This window comes from Coregonus clupeaformis, chromosome 31 (assembly GCF_020615455.1).
Source record: "Coregonus clupeaformis isolate EN_2021a chromosome 31, ASM2061545v1, whole genome shotgun sequence".
In the NCBI taxonomy this organism is placed as follows: Eukaryota; Metazoa; Chordata; class Actinopteri; order Salmoniformes; family Salmonidae; genus Coregonus; species Coregonus clupeaformis.
This window is the reverse complement of record NC_059222.1, coordinates 24,263,281-24,285,631: the sequence shown is the minus strand read 5'-3', so window position 1 is coordinate 24,285,631 and position 22,351 is coordinate 24,263,281. Positions and strand designations below refer to the sequence as shown.

The 22,351-nt window shown below is 42.6% G+C and overlaps 1 protein-coding gene across 1 annotated transcript in view; it reads left to right on the top strand.

The window, feature by feature from the left end:
* LOC121547953 (transmembrane protein 150A-like) overlaps positions 1 to 21,417 on the top strand; it is a 52,747-nt gene extending 31,330 nt beyond the window's left edge. Inside the window, exons 5-8 of the mRNA XM_041859354.2 lie at positions 4,479 to 4,546; positions 6,977 to 7,104; positions 19,862 to 20,039; positions 20,679 to 21,417. Coding sequence (XP_041715288.1) covers positions 4,479 to 4,546; positions 6,977 to 7,104; positions 19,862 to 20,039; positions 20,679 to 20,929 — 625 coding nt within the window. The 3' untranslated portion in view covers positions 20,930 to 21,417. The remainder of the gene's footprint in view (positions 1 to 4,478; positions 4,547 to 6,976; positions 7,105 to 19,861; positions 20,040 to 20,678) is intronic.
* Positions 21,418 to 22,351: the final 934 nt, after the last annotated feature.

Genomic DNA, 22,351 nt, shown 5'->3' with positions numbered 1-22,351 from the left:
ATCTGTAAATCTTTGCTCTTTTAATCTGCGGTTATGTTTTAGTTGTGTTGTGTTAGTTGTGTTCTAACTGGTCTCCAGTAGTTGAGCTCTAGCATGCTGACCATAGCTATGCTGGTTTGCTAGACTGGCTAGGCTAATAGCTAGTTGGGTAAATAGCTAACATTAGCTGGATGGCTAGCTTGCTGGCTAATACTGCATATAGCTAACATTTGTTGATATGTATTTCCAAAACTTTGGTTTACTTTAAATGTAGCTGTAAGCTAGGTTTTGATAGCAATTGGCTGACTCATTCAGTGCTAATGTAATGTTAGCAGGCTGGTAGGGCTAACGTTGAACTCAAATTCCTCTGATGATACAGTGGTAGCAACATACTGTATGGTTATAACATCTACAGAAGAGACAGGAATGCCAATAGCGGAGGTATTGCTGTTTATATTCAGAGTCATATTCCTGTAAAGCAGTGGTCACCAACCTTTTCTCAGTCAAGGTCACTTTCGCAGTCAAAAAGCAAGCAGAGATTTACCGCTCAGAATTGTTTTTTCACTTGACTTAAATTTTTTTACATTAACCTAATAAAACAGTTCTGTAGGAATGAGGTTTGTGCAGTAGGCCTAATACATTATCACAGCATATTGGCTATATGCCCGGCCTGCCAATATTGTTCTTCTCAGACCATATTATATTTCAAAACTCGAGCTTTGATAACAGAATAGATCAGTTGTTCTAACACTTGCGAGGCACAGCTGAACTGAAATAATTTGCTTTTTTATTTTACTGGACAGATGGTACCTGCATAAGATGGTCATCAGTGGTGGAAAAAGTACCCAATTGTCATACTTGAGTAAAAGTGAATAGAAAAAGCCTTAATAGAAAATGACTAAAGTAAAAGTGAAAGTCACCCAGTAAAATACTACTTGAGTAAAACTTGAGTAAAACTCTAAAAGTATTTGGTTTTAAATATACTTAAGTATCAAAATGAAATGTAATTGCTAAAATATACTTAAATCAAAAGTAACATTCAAAGTATTAATTATTTCAAATTCCTTGCCGTCTGGTTTGCTTAATATTATTATTATTATTATTATTATTTGTATTATTATTAAGCAAACCAGACGGCACCATTTTCTTGTTTTTTTATTTTAAGATAGCCAGGGGCACATTCCAGCACTCAGACATCATTTACAAACGAAGCATGTGTGTTTAGCAAGTCCCCCAGATCAGAGGCAGTAGGGATGACCAGGGATGTTCTCTTGATAAGTGCATGAATTGGACCATTTGCCTGTCCTGCTAAGCATTCAAAATGTAACGAGTACTTTTGGGTGTCAGGGAAAATGTATGGAGTAAAAACTACATCATTTGAATTAGGAATGTAGTGAAGTAAAAGTTGTCAAAAATATAAATAGTAAAGTACAGATACCCCAAAAAACGACTTAAGTAGTACTTTCAAGTAAATAAATCTGGCTGCACAGCCGATTGGCAAAGGTACTGTACATTAAAAAATCATGTGACTAAACTTAACAAAAAGAAGAAGAAACTGTACTAAGAAACTAAAATAAATTATATAAAGAATGATAGTAAAAAGCTTTTGAACACCTTAAATGAAATTTTGGGCAAAAAGGCAAACTCGGCTCCATCATTCATTGAATCAGATGGCTCATCACAAAACCCACTGATATTGTCAAGTGCTTTAATTATTTTTTCATTGGCAAGATTAGCAAATTTAGGCATGACAACAACAAATTCTGAACCTACACATCTATACATAACTGACCAAATTATGAAAAGCAAGCATTGTAATTTTGAATTCTGTAAAGTGAGTGTGGAAGAGGTGAAAAATATATTGTTATATATATCTATCAACAATGAAAAACCATCTGGGTCTGACAACTTGAATGGAAAATGACTGAGGATGATAGCGGACTATATTGCCACTCCTATTTGCCATCTCTTCAATCTAAGCCTACAGGAAAGTGTGTGCCCTCAGGACTGGAGGGAAGTGAAATAATTCCCCTACCCAAGAACAGCAAAGCACCCTTTACTGTCTCAAACAGCCGACCAATCAGCCTGTTACCAACCCTTAGTAAACTTTTGGAAAAAATAGTGTTTGACCAGATGCAATGCTATTTCACAGGAAACAAATTAACAACAGATTTTCAGCATGCTTATAGGGGGTATTCAACATGTATGGCACTTACACAAATTACTGATGATTGGCTGAGAGAAATTGATAATAAGAAGATTAAGATACACTTAAGTGCTGCTTTTGATTTTATTGATCATAATCTGCTGCTGGAAAAACATATGTGTCATGGCTTTACATCCCCTGCTATATTGTGGATCAGAGTTACCTGTCTAACAGAACACAGAGGGTGTTCTTTAATGGAAGCATCTCCAACATCATCCAGGTAGAGTCAGGCATTCCCCCAGGGCAGCTGTCTAGGCCCCTTACTTTTTTCAATCTTTACTAATGACCTGCCACTGGCACTGAGTAAAGCCTGTGTGTCTATGTATGCTAATGACTCAACACTGTACACGTCAGCTACCACAGCATGGGGCGGCGCACAATTGGCAAAGCGTCGTCCAGGGTAGGGGAGGGAATGGCCGGCAGGGATGTAGCTCAGTTGGTAGAGCATGGCGTTTGCAACGCCAGGATTATGGGTTCAATTTCCACGGGGGACCATTATGAAAAAAATAAAAAATAATGTATGCACTCACTAACTGTAAGTTGCTCTGGATAAGAGCGTCTGCTAAATGACTAAAATGTTAAATGTAAATCACTGCAACACTTAACAAAGAGCTGCAGTCAGTTTCAGAATGGGTGGCAAGAAATTAGCTGGTCCTAAATATTTCAAAAACTAAAAGCATTGTATTTGGGACAAATCATTCACTAAACCCTAAACCTCAACTAAGTCTTGTAATGAATAATGTGGAAATTGAGCAAGTTGTGGAGACTAAATTGCTTGGTGTAACCCTGGATTGTAAACTGAAGTGGTCAAAACATATTGAGGCAATGGTAGCTTTGATGGGGAAAGGTCCATAAAAAAGCGCTGCTCTGCTTTCTTGACATCGCTATCAACAAAACAAGCACTACAGGCCCTAGTTTTGTCGCACCTGGACTACTGTCATATGGTCAAGTGCCACAGAGAGAGACAGAACAGTGTGTAATAATGTGTTGTGTTATGTATTGTTTTATTGTATGTAATTGTAATTTAACCTCAGGAAGAGTAGCTGCTGCCTTGGGGATCCGGAATAAATACAAATACAAAATATATTTACGAGCAATTAAGAGCAGACCGAAATGGCTTGTGTCAACTTGAGCTAGCTAGCTAACTAGAGAGTATTGAGAAGCAGCCAATATATCCAACTGTGTGGTTGAGAATCTGCTCACCATGTTACCCATCATGTTACCCAACAACCTCTCCCTCAACGTGACCAAGACAAAGGAGATGATTGTGGACTACAGGGAAAAAAAGAGGACTGAGCACGCCCCCATTCTCATCGACGGGGCTGTAGAGGAACAGGTTGAGAGCTTCAAGTTCCTTGGTGTCCACATCACCAACAAACTATCATGGTCCAAACACACCAAGACAGTCATGAAGCGGGCACGGCAAAGCCTATTCCCCCTCAGGAGACTGAAAGGATTTGGCATGGGGTCCTCAGATCCTCAAAAAGTTATACAGCTGCACCATCGAGAGCATCCTGACTAGTTGCATCACCACCTGGTATGGCAACTGCTCGGCCTCCGACCGCAAGGCACTACAGAGGGTAGTGCGTACAGCCCAGTACATCACTGGGGCCAAGCTTCCTGCCATCCAGGACCTCTATACTAGGCGGTGTCAGAGGAAGGCCCTCAAAATTGTCAAAGACTCCAGCCACCCTAGTCATAGACTGTTCTCTCTGCTACCGCACGGCAAGCGGTACCGGAGCGCCAAGTCTAGGTCCAAAAGGCTTCTCAACAGCTTCTACCCCCAAGCCATAAGACTCCTGAACAGCTAATCATGGCTACCCGGACTATTTGCACCCCCACCCCATCTTTATACGCTGCTGCTACTCTGTTAATTATTTATGCATAGTCACTTTAACTCTACCCACATGTACATATTACCTCAACTACCTCAACTAGCCGGTGCCCCCGCACATTGACTCTGCACCGGTACCCCCCTGTATATCCTCCCTACTGTTATTTTATTTTACTTCTGCTCTTTTTTTCTCAACACTTTTTTGTTGTTGTTGTTTTATTTTACTTTTTTATTAAGAAATAAATGAATTGCTGGTTAAGGGCTGTAAGTAAGAATTTCACGGTAATGTCTACACCTGTTGTATTCGGCGCATGTGGCAAATACAATTTGATTTGATTTGATTTGATCTACATGAGTTGGTCTGTTGTCTCTGCCAGACTCTTCCCCAGAGGAAACATGTCCGGGTCTATTTCAGTGCCAAAGAGTTCAGACTAACTGATCCCTCTGTTTCCATTGCAGTAAGTGTGGGACCCTGCCCCCTGAGAGTTGCTTCTTCAGCCTCATCTGCAGTACTGGATGCTTCATGGGTATGTACCAGTACATTTCCTGTTTATTTTGGGAAGGAAGAGTGATGCTTAATTAAGTCCATTATGAGCTTGCAGTATCATAATTCTAAATGGACTGACTGCTCTAAGGCCAGTTAAAATGATTTGTAGGGCAGCAAGTTGTTATACGATGCAGATCGATGACTACTTCTGATGGTAGCTATCAACTTAGTCATACCCAGTACACTGTACATAACTGTCAGTATTTCTGTAGTTCTGTCGTCCTCTTCTTATACTTTTACTGTAGAAGTTAAAGAGTGGCCTCACTGGGCCTCCCTAAATGTAGTTGTTAAAGCTCCAGGTCAATGTTTTTTCAGCTGTGACTGTGTCTCCAACCAGGTCTCTGTTCCACAAACAGAAAGCTATGCCAGGCCCCTCCATGGTCCCCGCTCACCCCCTCTACTCCACTCTCTGAAAGGAGCACTTTTTGTATGTGTCCCCCACTCCCGCATGAACTAAAAGCAGCAGCCCGACCGTGGGCAACTACAGCAGTGCTGCCTCATTGCTGCAGACGATGTGCCTTTTTGAAATATTCAGCCTCAGAAACCTTAACTGTCGAGGAATTTGCCATATAAGGACTGGAGACCTTAAACCTATGATTAGCTTATTGAACCCTGTTCAAATAGTCTCTTTTCAGGTTGAATTATGTACAGTATTTGCAATTGTATAATTTGTGCTGTTGATCCACACAAAACAAGTTTCTCCCCTCCCCAGTTCAAAGTTAGAACAAAGTTAGGGCTGGTTTTGAAGTGATAATTACATAACAGTCTTATCAAACAGTACATGTAATACCCCCCATGGTTCAGTTTGTTTGAACAGGCCTCTCTTATGCCGAGTAGCGGTTAGAGGAACTGCTTGCGGGTTGAAGAGCTAGCGATCACGTACTCAAACAGACTAACAGAACACACCACCAAAAGCCACCAAGGGCTGGTTAGTGGTTTGAGGGTCTTGAAATATGGTGCAACATAATTCATTCAGTTACACCCTACGGTTATTCCCTCGGACCTTTGGAAGCCATAGGGCATAGCTCACTGTGTGATATATCAGGTAAGGTTAAACATGAACAAGCCTCTAAGGCACACCTGTTTCCTATAATTTTGTTCAGAGAAAACGCAGGAATTTGGAAACTAGGGATGACCAGGGATGTTCTCATGATAAGTGTGTGAATTGGACCATTTTCTGTCCTGCTAAGCATTCGAAATGTAACGAGTACTTTTGGGTGTCAGGGAAAATGTATGGAGTAAAAAGTACATTATTTTCTTTAGGAATGTAGTGGAGTAAAAGTAAAAGTTGTCAAAAGTATAAATAGTAAAGTAAAGTACAGATACCCAAAAAAACTACTTAAGTAGTACTTTAAAGTATTTTTACTTAAGTACTTTACACCACTGCCAGTATGACAAGCAGAACCTGTGAGGTCATCCAGTCCTGGGAGACCCATTTGTTAACCCTTTTAAAACCAGGCAGGTCAGGGGTCAGAGAGAAAAGGACAGGGTCATGTTTACTGTTCTTTTAGCAGGCTTTTAGCATACTCTGACAGTGAACTTGTGTTCTTTGTTTTACTTACTGCAGGTGACACACATACACACACCTCGGAAATCTCCCACCCATCAAAGCTTTCCCCCATTCTTCCCACTCCCACAAACAAAACACTGTTTTTGTTTGATCACACATGCTGTGAGAGCGTTTACTTAACTCTGAGGTGTGGCGTGGAGATGAGAAGAATGATAATGTCTAAAACCTCACTGACCACAAAGTAGATCAACCACAAAGTAGATCAACCACAAAGTAGATTCTAACTAGTGAATTTGCCTAAGAATCACTAGCAAACAGGGATTTTTATTGCATTATCCACTGTATAATCAAAGAACAGCCCGTGATCTCACTGACGACACACACGTCTTCACACACTCACTCGCTTGGTGGTGAGATGGACACCAGATGTGAATACCACCATGTGCATCCAATGGAATTGTGGGAGAACAGTTTGCTGCTCTTGGAAGTGTTGTGCGACTGCAGAGAAGCCTTCATTGGGCAGTTTGGTACACAGCCATTAGGAATTGGCACACAACATGGTTTCCAGTTCTTAACAACTTGGCAAAGTCGGCACGTCTTGGCCCTAGTGATGTGCACTCTCTATCATCTTTTCCATCTTGCATCTCATGACCAAAAGTGGGGGAATATGTAGTGGATTGGGAAGAGGGTGTACTAGGTTACTCCCTACTCTGCAAGAGGCACATATAGAGTGTTTTGTTTGATGTTGCTTCCATGCTCTAGCAGAGTTGATAGTGAACCATCAACAGATGAGTGGCTCTCTCTATTTGATAGATAGGTGAAAATGAAAATCATTGTTTTGTTCCTCATCTGTCTCTCCCTCTCTCTCATTCTCCTCTCCCTCTCTCCTCCCTCCCCCAGTGATGTTGATAGGGCTGCTGCGGTATGCCCACGTCATAGAGAAGCACCAGAACTGTGTCCTCAACACGGCCAGCCTCTCCACTGGCTGGATCTGTGCTGCAGGACTCATCATGGTGGGCAACTTCCAGGTAAGAACAGAAGTGACGTCACTCCCTCAGTGGAGCATCTCTCTCACTAAGCTCTTGAGAGGTGTAGGATGAAGGTGAAATGTGCTTAACTGTTAGAGGCCTGTGCTCAGGTTTGACCACCGTATAGGCTGTGTAGGCTACTGTCTGTGGTAGATAGTAACAAGATGCAACTCCACACTTCTAAACTAAGACAGCATGTCCATTGTATGTATGATTGCATACAATTTTATTACAGTATTACATACATTGAAAATTACTTTTATTTCCAAAAAGGCACTTGTAATCATTATCTTCGCATGTGGGATTTTCACTACATCCGGGCATTGTAAATCACAATGACTTTATTGAAGCCGTGCAGAGTGTTTGATGTTCCCAGTAAGCTGGAGTTCCCTCAGGTGTGGTGTAGTAACTCTGAGGGGGGCTTTTGTTGCTGCACGGCGCCATTACTCATATTTTGGTCATAATTTTAATGGTTCAATAAATAAAAATAAAAAAATCATGACAATGCCCAAAATAATGGGAAATAGTCTCCTCTAGGTGCTCTGTACTGTAGTCTATAGTAAACATGCTACTTTGACAGCTAGCTGACCCCTGTGCAGGATGATGAACTGCAAGAAGTGTTTTGTAAGTGGGTTCGATGGCAACCCAAGGTCTCCTTGGCCTCTTTCTAACATACATGTAACTGCCAAAATAAAGGAAACACCAACATAAAGTGTCTTAACAGGGTGTTTGGGCCACCACTAGCCATCAGAACAGCTTCAATGCACCTTGGCCAGCCAGGTCATCCGTGATACAAGTCAGTATTCAACGTCCATACATGTCTGAGGACGTCGGGAGATGACGTGAAAAGAGGCCATTAGGGGCAATACCTTCAAGTAGGTTTCGGTTTTGTTAGGGTGTTATGGTCGGGGATGGCGGATGGGCGTAAGCATCTGCCTCTGATTCCGAAGGTTGCAAGTTCAAATCCAGCGATAGAAAATGTGCTTAAGGTTAAGTTTAGTCATTTACTCCGAATTTTTAAGGTTAGGCATTACCTCCAAATGGTTAAGGTAAAGTTTAAGGTTTGGGTTAGGGTTAGGGATGTAAGTAACTCAGGAACCACATGTGTGGAAGCACCTGCTTTTAATATACTTTGTATCCCTCATTTACTCAAGTGTTTCCTTTATCTTCAAACTCAAGCAGTGGATTTCCAACATCACATGCTGATTCCGAAAAACATCCCTAGCTGTCTGTTACTTTGAACCAAGGCCCATCTTTCTGGTACAAAGCGCACCTATAAATCATTTCCCCTCAAGTTGTGATTTCCTGACTGTAGAATGACAGAGGGGAGGAGAGAATAAATGTTCCTTCTAACTAGTATCACCCCTATAACCTGGAAACTATGTGAATTCTGGGTGCTCCACAGCCTGGCTTTGAGTGCGGTCTCATTCAGTAACACATTGTCCTGGTGTGGTCTTTCAGCGCGTCTGATCTCCATCTCCCCCACAGCTACTCATCTCTTTGTAGGCCTTCCAAACACATCTCTCTTGATGTTCTTGGAGATAGTCAGTTTGAGGCAGGCCTCTGGAAAGGCCTTTGGAAAGGTCTTGTAAACAGGAGGTTTTGGCAAGCTGCTGCGTTCCTACACTCTGTAGGCTTCTTGAGGTCAATCTCAGGACTTGGGCTCTTGTGACGGAGATAGTTGTCCTTATTTTACCTACTACCCCAGGATTCTGAGGTTCTGTACGTGTGATGAATGTGATGGATAGTGTGGCTGGTCGACAATGTTTGTGACAAATCACAGGTTGTTTTGTATTCACCTCAAATTAGAGCGGTGGGTAAGGAATGGGCCAGACAAAGACCTATTTACATGCTCCAGCCACACACTTACACAAACAACACTGATACACGCACACACACACACACACACACACACACGTACACATGCACTCACACACAGCAGCGACCCGTCATTCAGGGCAGGTGGGGCTGAGCCCCACCTGTTTAGTGTAAAAAAATAAATAAATTGAGTTATAAGGGCGCATACAAACATGGTCTCATTTTTGCTTTCTTGAGTAAGGCAGCTCAAAAATGCAGGTGTTTCAGCCTAGCTCAGTGCTTTCTGTGGTGGTGGGGCAGCCAGCAGAAAATACGGAGCGTAGGGGTTGATAATGTTCTCTGGTTGCGCCGTGATTGGCTCAGTGTTCTGTCACTCATGGGGACACTACGTCGCCGTGAAATCTTTGGGGAGAGCTCGAAAATTCATACCCCTTCAGTGGCTCAAGGTCATTGGCCACAGATAAAATGATGTCAAATCACGTTATATCTACCGTAGCTTTGATTGGACTGATCATGTCAACATCATACTTTCAAAATCTTAGCTGGCAAGCTAGACAAGCAGTCATCTTCATGAATCATCATGAATCAAGTCGACAATCTACTGGCAAATCCTTTTCAATGATTGTCATATGAAGAGAAATTATAGATGTATCGGTGCTCATCAGCAATTGGACATAAACATTACACAAGTTGGAAATGGCAAATTCAACAATGAGTGATTTGGAGGGAATCAGTGCTAACTGCAAGCATTGCAAAGCAATCACTAGCCTGCTATTCAGTGGAATGGGTGTGTGGTCCAAGTCTGGGTTTAAGGGTCTCTTTTCCAAGCTTAAAAGGATAAACATTCACACGCCATGGGCCAGAAAAGGTTGAATACATTGGCCATGCTGTCAATCCAGCATGACTTCTGCTGCATTCAAAACAACTGGAAACTCGGAACTGGGAAATCTCAGACTTCAGTGAGTTCAAGACAACTGGGAACTCTGAAAAAAACTAGCTCCAACTGGGAAAATACTTTTTGAACGGTCATCCAACTCGGAATTCCAATTCGGGTACTCGGGCCTCTTTCTAGAGCTCTAAACTGAAGATCACTGACGTCATGATCCCATATTTTTGGGGGGGATTCATGCCAGCAAAGCCACTACACAACACAACACCAAACAATATATTAATTGCACTATAACGGTGACAAACGGTGCCCACAAACTGTTAGGGCCTACATTTTATTTTATTTTACCTTTATTTAACTAGGCAAGTCAGTTAAGAACAAATTCTTATTTACAATGACGGCCTACACCGGCCAAACCCGGTGTAGGCCGTCATAAAGCTGTCCCAACAGCAGAGCTTTCTTTTCAGCACCATGGAGTGAATCCTTACCACCGCTACACCTGGCTATCAGCGGAGCCTTGTCTGGCAGCAAAACAGTTCATTCAGCCTCATAAAAAGCTGACTTGCTTAAACAAATGTGGTTTCTACTGACAATTGAGATGTACAAACTATGGCATAAGGGAACGACGAGAGTTTTACTGTAGTATTCACTGTAGTGTTTTTGCGGACATGACTGTAGTATACTATAGTATTCACTGTAGTATTTTTACAGACTTTACTGTAGTATTCACTGTAGTATTTTTACAGACTTTACTGTAGTATTCACTGTAGTGTTTTTGCGGACATGACTGTAGTATACTTTAGAATTCATTGTAGTGTTTTTGCGGACTTTACTGTAGTATTCACTGTAGTGTTTTTGCAGACATGACTGTATTATACTGTATTATTATTATTATTATTATTATTATTATTATTATTATTATTATTATACTGTAATATACAATAGAGGCCCCGTGTAGCTCAGTTAGTAGAGCATGGCGCTTGCAACGCCAGGGTTGTGGGTTCGTTTCCCACGGGGGGTCAGTATGAAAAAAATAAAAATAATGTATGCACTCACTTGTAAGTCGCTCTGGATAAGAGCGTCTGCTAAAATGTAAAAATTCACTGTAGTGTTTTTGTGGACTTTACTGTAGCATTCACTGTAGTGTTTTTGCAGACATGACTGTATTATTATTATTATTATTATTATTATTATTATTATTATTATTATTATTATTATTATTACTATACTGTAATATACAATAGAGGCCCCGTGTAGCTCAGTTAGTAGAGCATGGCGCTTGCAACACCAGGGTTGTGGGTTCGTTTCCCACGGGGGGCCAGTATGAAAAAAATAAAAATAATGTATGCACTCAATAACAAGGACCTTGGTCAGGGAGGTGACCAAGAACCCGATGGTCACTCTGGCAGAGTTCCAGAGTTACTCTGTGGAGATGGGAGAACCTTCCAGAAGGACAACCATCTCTTCAGCACTCCACCAATCAGGCCTTTATGGTAGAGTGGCCAGATGGAAGCCACTCCTCAGTAAAATGCACATGACAGCCCACTTGGAGTTTACCAAAAGACACCTAAAGACTCTCAGACCATGAGCAACAAGATTCTCTGGTCTGATGAAACCAAGATTGAACTCAACTCAAGATTGATTTACACTTTTTGCACCAAAGTACGTTCATCTCTAGGAGACAGAACGCGTCTCCTTCCTGAGCGTTATGACGGCTGCATGGTCCCATGGTGTTTATACTTGCATACTACTGTTTGTACAGATGAACGTGGTACCTTCAGGTGTTTGGAAATTGCTCCCAAGGATGAACCAGACTTGTGGAGGTCTACAAAAATCTTTCTGAGGTCTTGGCTGATTTCTTTTGATTTTCCGATGATGTCAAGCAAAGAGGCACTGAGTTTGAAGGTAGGCCTTGAAATACATCCACAGGTACACCTCTACAACTTGATTGGAGTCCACTCAAATGATGTCTATTAACCTATCAGAAGCTTCTAAAGCCATGACATCATTTTCTGGAATTTTCCCCGCTTTTTAAAGGCACATTAAACTTAGTGTATGTAAACTTCTGACCCACTGGAATTGTGATACAGTGAATTATAAGTGAAATAATCTGTCTGTAAACAATTGTTGGAAAAATTACTTGTGTCATGCACAAAGTAGATGTCCTATCTGACTTGCCAAAACTATAGTTTGTTAACAAGACATTTGTGGAGTGGTTGAAAAACGAGTTTTAATGACTCCAACCTAAGTGTATGTAAACTTCCGACTTCAATTGTATGTTTATAGATACAGTGGGGAAAAAAAGTATTTAGTCAGCCACCAATTGTGCAAGTTCTCCCACTTAAAAAGATGAGAGAGGCCTGTAATTTTCATCATAGGTACACGTCAACTATGACAGACAAAATGAGAAAAAAAAATCCAGAAAATCACATTGTAGGATTTTTAATGAATTTATTTGCAAATTATGGTGGAAAATAAGTATTTGGTCACCTACAAACAAGCAAGATTTCTGGCTCTCACAGACCTGTAACTTCTTCTTTAAGAGGCTCCTCTGTCCTCCACTCGTTACCTGTATTAATGGCACCTGTTTGAAGTTGTTATCAGTATAAAAGACACCTGTCCACAACCTCAAACAGTCACACTCCAAACTCCACTATGGCCAAGACCAAAGAGCTGTCGAAGGACACCAGAAACAAAATTGTAGACCTGCACTAGGCTGGGAAGACTGAATCTGCAATAGGTAAGCAGCTTGGTTTGAAGAAATCCCAGAACCACACGGGGGGACCTAGTGAATGACCTGCAGAGAGCTGGGACCAAAGTAACAAAGCCTACCATCAGTAACACACTACGCCGCCAGGCACTCAGATCCTGCAGTGCCAGACGTGTCCCCCTGCTTAAGCCAGTACATGTCCAGGCCCGTGTGAAGTTTGCTAGAGTGCATTTGGATGATCCAGAAGAGGATTGGGAGAATGTCATATGGTCAGATGAAACCAAAATATAACTTTTTGGTAAAAAATCAACTCGTCGTGTTTGGAGGACAAAGAATGCTGAGTTGCATCCAAAGAACACCATACCTACTGTGAAGCATGGGGGTGGAAACATCATGCTTTGGGGCTGTTTTTCTGCAAAGGGACCAGGACGACTGATCCGTGTAAAGGAAAGAATGAATGGGGCCATGTATCGTGAGATTTTGAGTGAAAACCTCCTTCCATCAGCAAGGGCATTGAAGATGAAACGTGGCTGGGTCTTTCAGCATGACAATGATCCCAAACACACCGCCCGGGCAACAAAGGAGTGGCTTCGTAAGAAGCATTTCAAGGTCCTGGAGTGGCCTAGCCAGTCTCCAGATCTCAACCCCATAGAAAATCTTTGGAGGGAGTTGAAAGTCCGTGTTGCCCAGCGACAGCCCCAAAACATCACTGCTCTAGAGGAGATCTGCATGGAGGAATGGGCCAAAATACCAGCAACAGTGTGTGAAAACCTTGTGAAGACTTACAGAAAACGTTTGACCTGTGTCATTGCCAACAAAGTTACAGGCCTCTCTCATCTTTTTAAGTGGGAGAACTTGCACAATTGGTGGCTGACAAAATATTTTTTTCCCCACTCTGTGTTGTGTATTTGATGTATTGATGCAGGGCTCATCCGTAAAAGTATTGATGCAGGGCTCACCCCCTGCTAAAATAAAGGTTAAATAAAATAAGTAATAGTGAACTTTACTTCTCACTGATAAAAAAAAAAATCCTCAATAGTGGTAGAGACTGACTCATATGCCCTCTGGGAGCCAACTCAAAAGAGACCACATTCATCTAGAGGTGTTAAGAGGCCAGCCCAGAAGCGGAGGAGGGCCAGTGCACCAGTGGCAACTACCACTGAGGGAGAGGACCGTAGGCACAATGTGCTAGAGGATGATGTGGAGCCACTTCCACCAACATTTTGACCTAAAAGGCAGCCAGGACCTCAGCTGGACATGACTGGAAGTATAGCCCCCTTCATCTTTTCCAGATGTTTTTCTCCTTGTCTGTTCTTGGTTCGCTGGTGTCTAAAACCAACAAGTATGGGGTTAAGAAGCAAGCAGGCAAGAAAGAGGCATGGAAGCCCATTTCCATCCAAGACCTATACTGTTACATCTCACTGGTCATTTACATGGAGCTCAAGACTCTACCAACTGCCTTTCCCCACAACTGTCATGTCTTCTAACACAGCAAGCTTTGATAGGCTCTGCAAAATCAAACCTCTCTACTCCAGCATTGCTGAGGCTTTTAGGACCCATTTTCAGCCCGCCCAGAACCTGTCCATAGATGAGAGGATGGTAGCCTCAAAGGCAGTTTACATTTTTTTGTTTACGAGGGGAAATCCATCTCAGCCACTGGTAAGGGACTTTAGTTATGATTCTGTTATGGAATTATTGGAATTTCCACTGCTGGGGACGGGCTACAAACTTTTTGTGGACAACCTTTACACAAGCCTTACCCTATTTACAGACCTGAGGAAGCTGAATGTATGGTCTTGTGGCACCATTAGTCCCAACAGAGTGGGTTTTCCCAAAACAAAAGTAAATGACATGCCTAAGAGGGCTGATATGGGTACTATGCGATGGATTCGTAAAGATGACCTACTCTTTGTAAAGTGGATGGATACCAGAGAGGTGGTCATGTGATCCAGTATCCACAAATCGTACAGTGGCGATCACGTCAGCAGGTGTGTGAAGGACGCTAATGGGGTATGGACCAAGGAAAATGTCCCCACTCCAGCTGCTGTAAAGGATTACAACAAGAGCATGGGAGGTGTGGACCTGTCAGATGCGCTGATAGGCTACTACAATGTTCTCCACAAGACAATGAAATGGACATTGTTCTATCACTTCATCGACATTGCTGTGGTGAATGCATTCATCCTCCAGAAGGAAATGGCTAAGAGCTGTGGACAGACCCCCATGACACAGCTAGCCTTCAGAGAGCTGCTCATCCAGGAGCTTGCTGACTACGGCACAAAGTCCCCTGCAGCACCTTCTGTCCCCTCTACCTCTGTCCCCTCTACTCCTGCCACCAGTTGTGTTCACCTGCCAAAATACATAACAGCAGACCTGAATGTGCCTCAGGGCCAAAAGAGCACAGCAGGGAGGCGTCGTTGTACTCTGTGCAACAAGAAATCTCCCATCAGCTGCACTACTTGTGCAGTTACCCTCTGCTTCACAGCAGAAAGAGACTGCTATGGGACTTGGCATCAGCAGCACAATCTTGTGTCGAGGACTGTGGGTGTTCTAAATACTCTAATTGTAAATAGTGTGTAAATATATATTTTTTTCACTTTGTGTGTGGTTTGTGCACTTATGACATTAGATCATGTGTGGTCCTCTGTAGCTCAGCTGGTGGAGCACGGCGCTTGTAACGCCAAGGTAGTGGGTTCGATCCCCGGGACTACCCATACACAAAAATGTATGCATGCATGACTGTAAGTCACTTTGGATAAAAGCGTCTGCTAAATGGCATATTATTATATCAGTGTTGGCTGCTAACTTGGCCCTTGTCTTAAATAGTTCACTTCTGTGTTGGGAGGCATTGGATCAGCGTTCTCGTCGCGTCTCCTGTTAGTACCTTTTATGTAGGGAAGCTAATGATCCATCATGTATGACATTCCTGGGAGTGTGTAAACTTTAATTTTTTATTACCATAGCATTTTTGTATGTTCTCTATACATTTATATTTTAGTCATTTAGCAGACACTCTATCCAGAGTGACTTACAGTTATAGTGAGTGCATAAATTTTTCATACTGGACCCCCGTGGGAATCGAACCCACAACCCTGCCGTTGCAAGCGTCATGCTCTACCAACTGAGCTACAGGACGCCCTGTATAGTTGTCTATAGTTAAAATGTATCAATTGACCAATTCGGCCACTTGGAGGCCACTTGGGTACATTTGGGCAAACTCGTGAGGGACACCTGGGAGACTTCATACTAAATATATGTAGCTCTCTCATTCTTGAATGCACCACTCTGAAACTTTGCACACACACTGTTGCCCTGTTGTGGACAACATCTAAATGATAGAAAACGCATGTTAACCACTTCTGGATAGGACCCTTCATCTCAATTTCCACCAAAAATGACATACCCAAATCTAACTGCCTGTAGCTCTGGACCTGAAACAAGGATATGCATATTCTTGATACTATTTGAAAGGAAACACTTTGAAGTTTGTGGAGATGTGAAATGAATGTAGGAGAATATAACACAGTAGATCTGGTAAAAGATAAAACAAAACAAAAAACATGTGTTTTCTATCATGCTGAAACACTCCACCCTTAGGATTGTTCAGCATGTCAACAACCATTTCAACAGTAACATCTGTTACCCCCAATATCTCTTTTGCCGTCTCCACAATAACCTTATACCTGGCATTTCTGCTTTCCACAACTCGAGTCGTATTGATAACCTTACCAATAAAAGCTATGAAGTCAACTTTATTCATTATCAAAGTGTCCTTTAACACCGCACATTCATGAGCGCAAGATTTCTGAACAGGCCTCCAAACCATGCCAGGACCAGCAGAAGCACCATCCCCGACATTAGGTCCACTTACTACAGGAGCAGCCATGGAAGCTCCATCATTCCACACGGTAGTTCCACCAATCTGTCTTACAGCCTCTGCATATGATACATCATGACTCATTCTATATCTCTGAGACTCTCTAGCCTCTCTCTGCACCTGGCATCCACCAAATGCTGCACTATGTTCCCCCCACAATTACGACACATATCCTTCACATTGCTCCCACATTCACCGTATTCATGATCCCCTTCACGCTTGGCACACCTTTTCCTTCCTTTACATTGAACAGCTACATGTCCCATTCTTTGGCATTTAAAACACCGCAATGGGGAAGGGACAAATTCTCTGACATTGAAACTAAGGAATCCTATCTGTACTTTCCCTGGCATAACCTTCTCAAACCTCAGCAGCACTGATAGGCTTTCACTTCTTTGACCTTTTTTCCTACTGATCAACCTTTTGGCCTCAATCACTCTTACTCCCTTCACATTTTCTTTAATATCATCTATGATGACTCCCCTCAATCCAGCATAAGCACCAGGGGCATGGCTTTTAATCCTCTTCCCATTAAGCTTTTCCATTTTCTGAATCTTCTCTTGCTGAATCTGGCTACCACAAACTATTAACAATCTACCATTTCCAATGAACCGAGCTAATTTCACTTAACCTACCTCTTTCTCTACGGCATTAGTTAGTCGGATAGGGTGTAAGTGAGGCCCTGCGGTCTCATCAAACACTATCACATTTCCACTCCAACACATCATTACTCTTGCTTCCTACCTTGGCCCTCTTTATGCTTTCTTTACTATACGTTCTCTTCTTCCTATATCTTTCCACTACTGACCATTCCGGTCCTTGACCCTCATCCACACTCTCCATACCATCAGAACTGACATATTGTTCGCATTCCAGCACAGCTGTTGCTTCACCAACTTTTTCTCCATTTCCTCCATTTCGTCCTCACTATTCGCCGCCATTTCCGACTCCTTGGCTCCAGCATTCACCTCGTGCCTTCTTTCCCAACCGCGAGTGGGCATTCTCATCATTCACACTGGTTTCCTGCATCATAATCCATGTCTCCCACCCTGAGGGTCGCTACAATATACTTCTCAAACACAGCCAAACGAAAGTTGAACAGAGCTGTATTCTCAGGTGGCTTGAGCCTTGCTAAGTGAAGGCAGACTGTCTCCCAGCTAAAGGTCTGTACTCTAGAACTGGCACATGTTCCCCACCGTGTGATTATGGAGACACCTGTCTGAACATCTCCACCACCTCAGCCTATCATACAGTTTACCTTATTGTGTTTGTGTAATCATAATACTGGAGAGGACTCTCAAAGGTCAATACAGGGGTGTGGTTCCAAGTTTAAAACAGTCAGCAATTTAGATTCAAGAATTATAGTTCAGTAACATTGAGAAGGTGTGAAGATTTTGAGGTGGAACTGTTAGTGTTGTTGGTGTGGGAGGCTAAGCTTGAGGATTCATATTACTGTGGTATCTTGTGAAATGTTACCCACCTTGATTCCAACTTTACTATCAAATCTTATATACTGTACATTCCTTATACTGTACTGAAAGAATACTGTACAATGTATTTTCTTAGCTCTATCGTTTTGTATTGTTATACTGAAGCTCCTCTGTTTTAGAGTGTTATTCTGATCCTCCTGCTGCAGATTGTTCTCTTTTCCTGGAAACAAGTTATTTTGTGTCAGTCTCTCAGATAATAGAGTAATACTCTGTTAACAGTGACTAGTGTTGTTGGGTCGTGTGTGTGTGTGTGTGTGTGTGTGTGTGTGTGTGTGTGTGTGTGTGTGTGTGTGCATGCATGCATGCATGCATGCATGCGTTGGAAGTACATATATACAGTACCAGTCAAAAGTTTGGACACACCTACTCATTCCAGGGTTTTTCTTTATTTTGACAATTTTCTACATTGTAGAATAATAGTGAAGACATCAAAACTATGAAATAACACATACAGAATCATGTAGTAACCAAAAAAGTGTTAAACAAATCAAAATATATTTTTATTTGAGATTCTTCAAAGTAGCCACCCTTTTCCTTGATGACAGCTTTGCACACTCTTGGCATTCTCTCAACCAGCTTCATGAGGTAGTCACCTGGAATGCATTTCAATTAACAGGTGTGCCTTCTTAAAAGTTAATTTGTGGAATTTCTTTCCTTCTTAATGCATTTGAGCCAATCAGTTGTGTTGTGTCAAGTTAGGGGTGGTATACAGAAGATAGCCCTATTTTATAAAATACCAAGTCTATATTATGGCAAGAACAGCTCAAATAAGCAAAGAGAAATGACAGTCCATCATTACTTTAAGTCAGTCAATCCGGAAAATGTCAAGAACTTTGAAAGTTTCTTCTTCAAGTGCAGTCGCAAAAACCATCAAGCGCTATGATGAAACTGGCTCTCATGAGGACCGCCACAGGAATGGAAGACCCAGAGTTACCTCTGCTGCAGAGGATAAGTTCATTAGTTACCAGCCTCAGAAATTGCATCCCAAATAAATGCTTCACAGAGTTCAAGTAACAGACACATCTCAACATAACTGTTCAGAGGATAATCAGGCCATCATGGTCTATTTGCTGCAAAGAAACCCCTACTAAAGGACACCAATAAGAAGAAGAGACTTGCTTGGGCCAGGAAACACGAGCAATGGACATTGGACCGGTGGAAATCTGTCCTTTGGTCTGATGAGTCCAAATTTGAGATTTCTGGTTCCAACTGCTGTGTCTTTGTGAGACGCAGAGTAGGTGAATGGATGATCTCTGCATGTGTGGTTCCCACCGTGAAGCACGGAGGAGGTGGTGTGGGGGTGCTTTGCTGGTGACACTGTCTGTGATTTATTTAGTATTCAAGGCACACTTAACCAGCATGGCTACCACAGCATTCTGAAGCGATACGCCATCCCATTTGGTTTGGGCTTTGTGGGACTATAATTTGTTTTTCAACAGGACAATGACCCAAAACACACCTGCAGGCTGTGTAAGGGCTATTTGATCAAGAAGGAGAGTGATGGAGTGCTGCATCAGATGACTTGGCCTCCACAATCACCTGACCTCAACCCAATTGAGATGGTTTGGGATGAGTTGGACCGCAGAGTGAAGGAAAAGCAGCCAACAAGTGCTCAGCACATGTGGGAACTCCTTCAAGACTGTTGGAAAAGCATTTCAGGTGAAGCTGGTTGAGAGAATGCCAAGAGTGTGAAACGCTGTCGTCAAGGCAAAGGGTGGCTACTTTGAAGAATCTCAAATCTCAAATATATAATATATAACACTTTTTTTGGTTACTACATGATTCCATATGTGTTATTTCATAGGTTGGATGTCTTCACTATTATTCTACAATGTAGAAAATAGTAAAACAAATAAAAACCCTTGAATGGGTAGGTGTGTCCAGACTTTTGACTGGTACTATACATACGTATGTGTGTGCATGCCTGCTTGCCCACCTGCCTGCGAGAGTCCATTTATGAATTTATTTTGCAGGTGGATTATGCTAAAGTGCTACACTACGTGGGTGCAGGGGTGGCTTTTCCCACCAGTATACTGTTTGCATGTCTGCAGTCAGCCCTGACCTACCGGCTGGCCAAGACCCAGGGGGAGTACAACGTGGGCCACCTGCGACTCGGGATGAGCCTGCTAGCCTTCATCACCCTGGTTCTCGGTATCCTTTCTGCTGGTTGTCACCGTGAGAGCGAGACATGAAGAAAGGATGTACAGTAGTTATGTGTTACATGGCCCCCTTGCTGGATAAATACATGTTTTGCATACATGCTGTCGAGATGAGTATATGCATTTGTATTTTATTTTCATTTAACCAGGTAAGTTGACTGAGAACACATTCTCATTAACAGCAACGACCTGGGGAATAGTTACAGGGGAGAGGAGGGGGGGATGAATGAGCCAATTGGAAGCTGGGGATGATGAGGGCCAGATTGGGAATTTAGCCAGGACACCCCTACTCTTACAATAAGTGCCATGGGATCTTTAGTGACCACAGAGAGTCAGGACACCCGTTTAGCGTCCCATCCGAAAGACGGCACCCTACACAGGGCAATGTGCCCTGGGGCATTGGGATGTATATTTATTTTTTTACCAGAGGAAAGAGTGCCTCCTAGTGGCCACTTCCAGCAGCATCTGGTCTCCAGGACCAACCCTGCTTAGCTTCAGAGGCAAGCCAGCATTGGGATGCAGGGTGGTATGTTCTGTCATTGACCAAGTGTGTGTGTTCACATGCTATCTCTCAGCTCTCCTTCTGTCTAGATAGGTTCTGTTGTTCTCCTTAAACCCCTGTCCCTCCCAGGCGGTGTCTTCTTCATCCAGGAGAGCTTTGCCCTGCAGCACGCCTCCGCCATCCTTGAGTGGCTCTTCTGCATCATCATCATGCTCTTCTTTGGGACCTTTGCTTTTGAGTTTGGGGACATGTCCGGGGACACCCTGATGGTGCTGGCCAGAGGAGGGGGTGTTCAGGGCTTCTCTAGCAGTGACCACAAGGCTGAGGAGGCAGGAGGGCCCAACCACCACTACCAACCAGATGGCATAGCCATGCTGTAGGCCTATCAAAGCGAGGCTACGGGGCCACTGACCAATCACAAACAGGGTGGAAGTGGGAAGAGTGGATGCCTGACCGATCATAGTCCACCAGAGGTCATGAAGACGACGGACCCTGCAAATGGACCTGCTCGGTATTTCAGATAGCTAAAGTACCCAAAGCTTTTCTAACCAATGACTAATATCATGTTATTGCCATATTTGTACTGCGTTGCAGCAGATAGTACAGGGTGGATTGCCCAACATGTGATGTTACTAGTGCCTTTTGGAACACAGGCAGGCACACACATACACACACACACACACAACACACACACACACACACACATAGACCTTCCTTGTCCTTTCCTTTCATCATTATGTGATCACTCTTAATTACGAGAACTTGTTGGCTTGCCTTGTACCAAATCCGATGTCTTGAGTGCCTGTAAAGCCTCCCGAGTGGCGCAGTGGTCTAAGGCACTGCATCGCAGTGCTAGCTGTGCCACTAGAGATCCTGGTTCGAATCCAGGCTCTGTAGTAGGCAGACGTGACCGGGAGACCCATGGGGCGGTGCACAATTGGCCCAGGGTAGGGGAGGGAATGGCCGGCTGGGATGTAGCTCAGTTGGTAGAGCATGGCGTTTGCAACGCAAGGGTTGTGGGTTTGATTCCCACAGGGGAAATAAAAATTATGTATTCACCAACTGTAAGTTGCTCTGGATAAGAGCATCTGCTAAATGACTAAAAAATGTAAAGCTATCATGACTAAGCAGAATGTATGTGTGATTATTATGTTTGGCCATTCAGACTCTGAACTCTGCATTGTTTCTACTCAGGAAAATCTGTTTAATCACCAACTGTTGCTCAATGCCTTTTAACTGGACCTTAAAGGGAAAAGCATTCTTAAAGTCAAACAATATGGAATTGTTATTTTCTGTGCTCAGAGATATTTAATTGTTGTAGGTTTAATTGTTGTACTGTATGAAAGGTAAATAGAGTGATCGGAGGTTCTGTCCGGGTGCAGTGTCCCTAGTTACTTAATTTTGTGAGGATTATGCAGGTTTTACTTGGTGTTGCGCAACGCATTGAAACCAGTAGGGGGCGCCCTGATCAATGGTTTTGTTGAAGCGTCATCGGACACAGAGGTGAGCCTTACAGTGGAAAATATATTATTCCTTAAGTTAAGGGAAGCAAACCAGAGAAATGAATCACTTTGCTGTTGAAAGTGTGTCCTTGATCCAAATTGATTACATTAATGAGAAATGTTATTATAAATATTTTAATCAATGTTATTTCATGTATGCTTTCCAATGTTTCAGGTATTATTGCAAATATAGACTATTATTTTTTACTTAATCTAAATCTGTCTATTTATCACCTAGAACCTGTTTTCTAATTCATAATTTTCCAAAGTGCTTTTGTATCTTAAAGTAAGCATTATCAA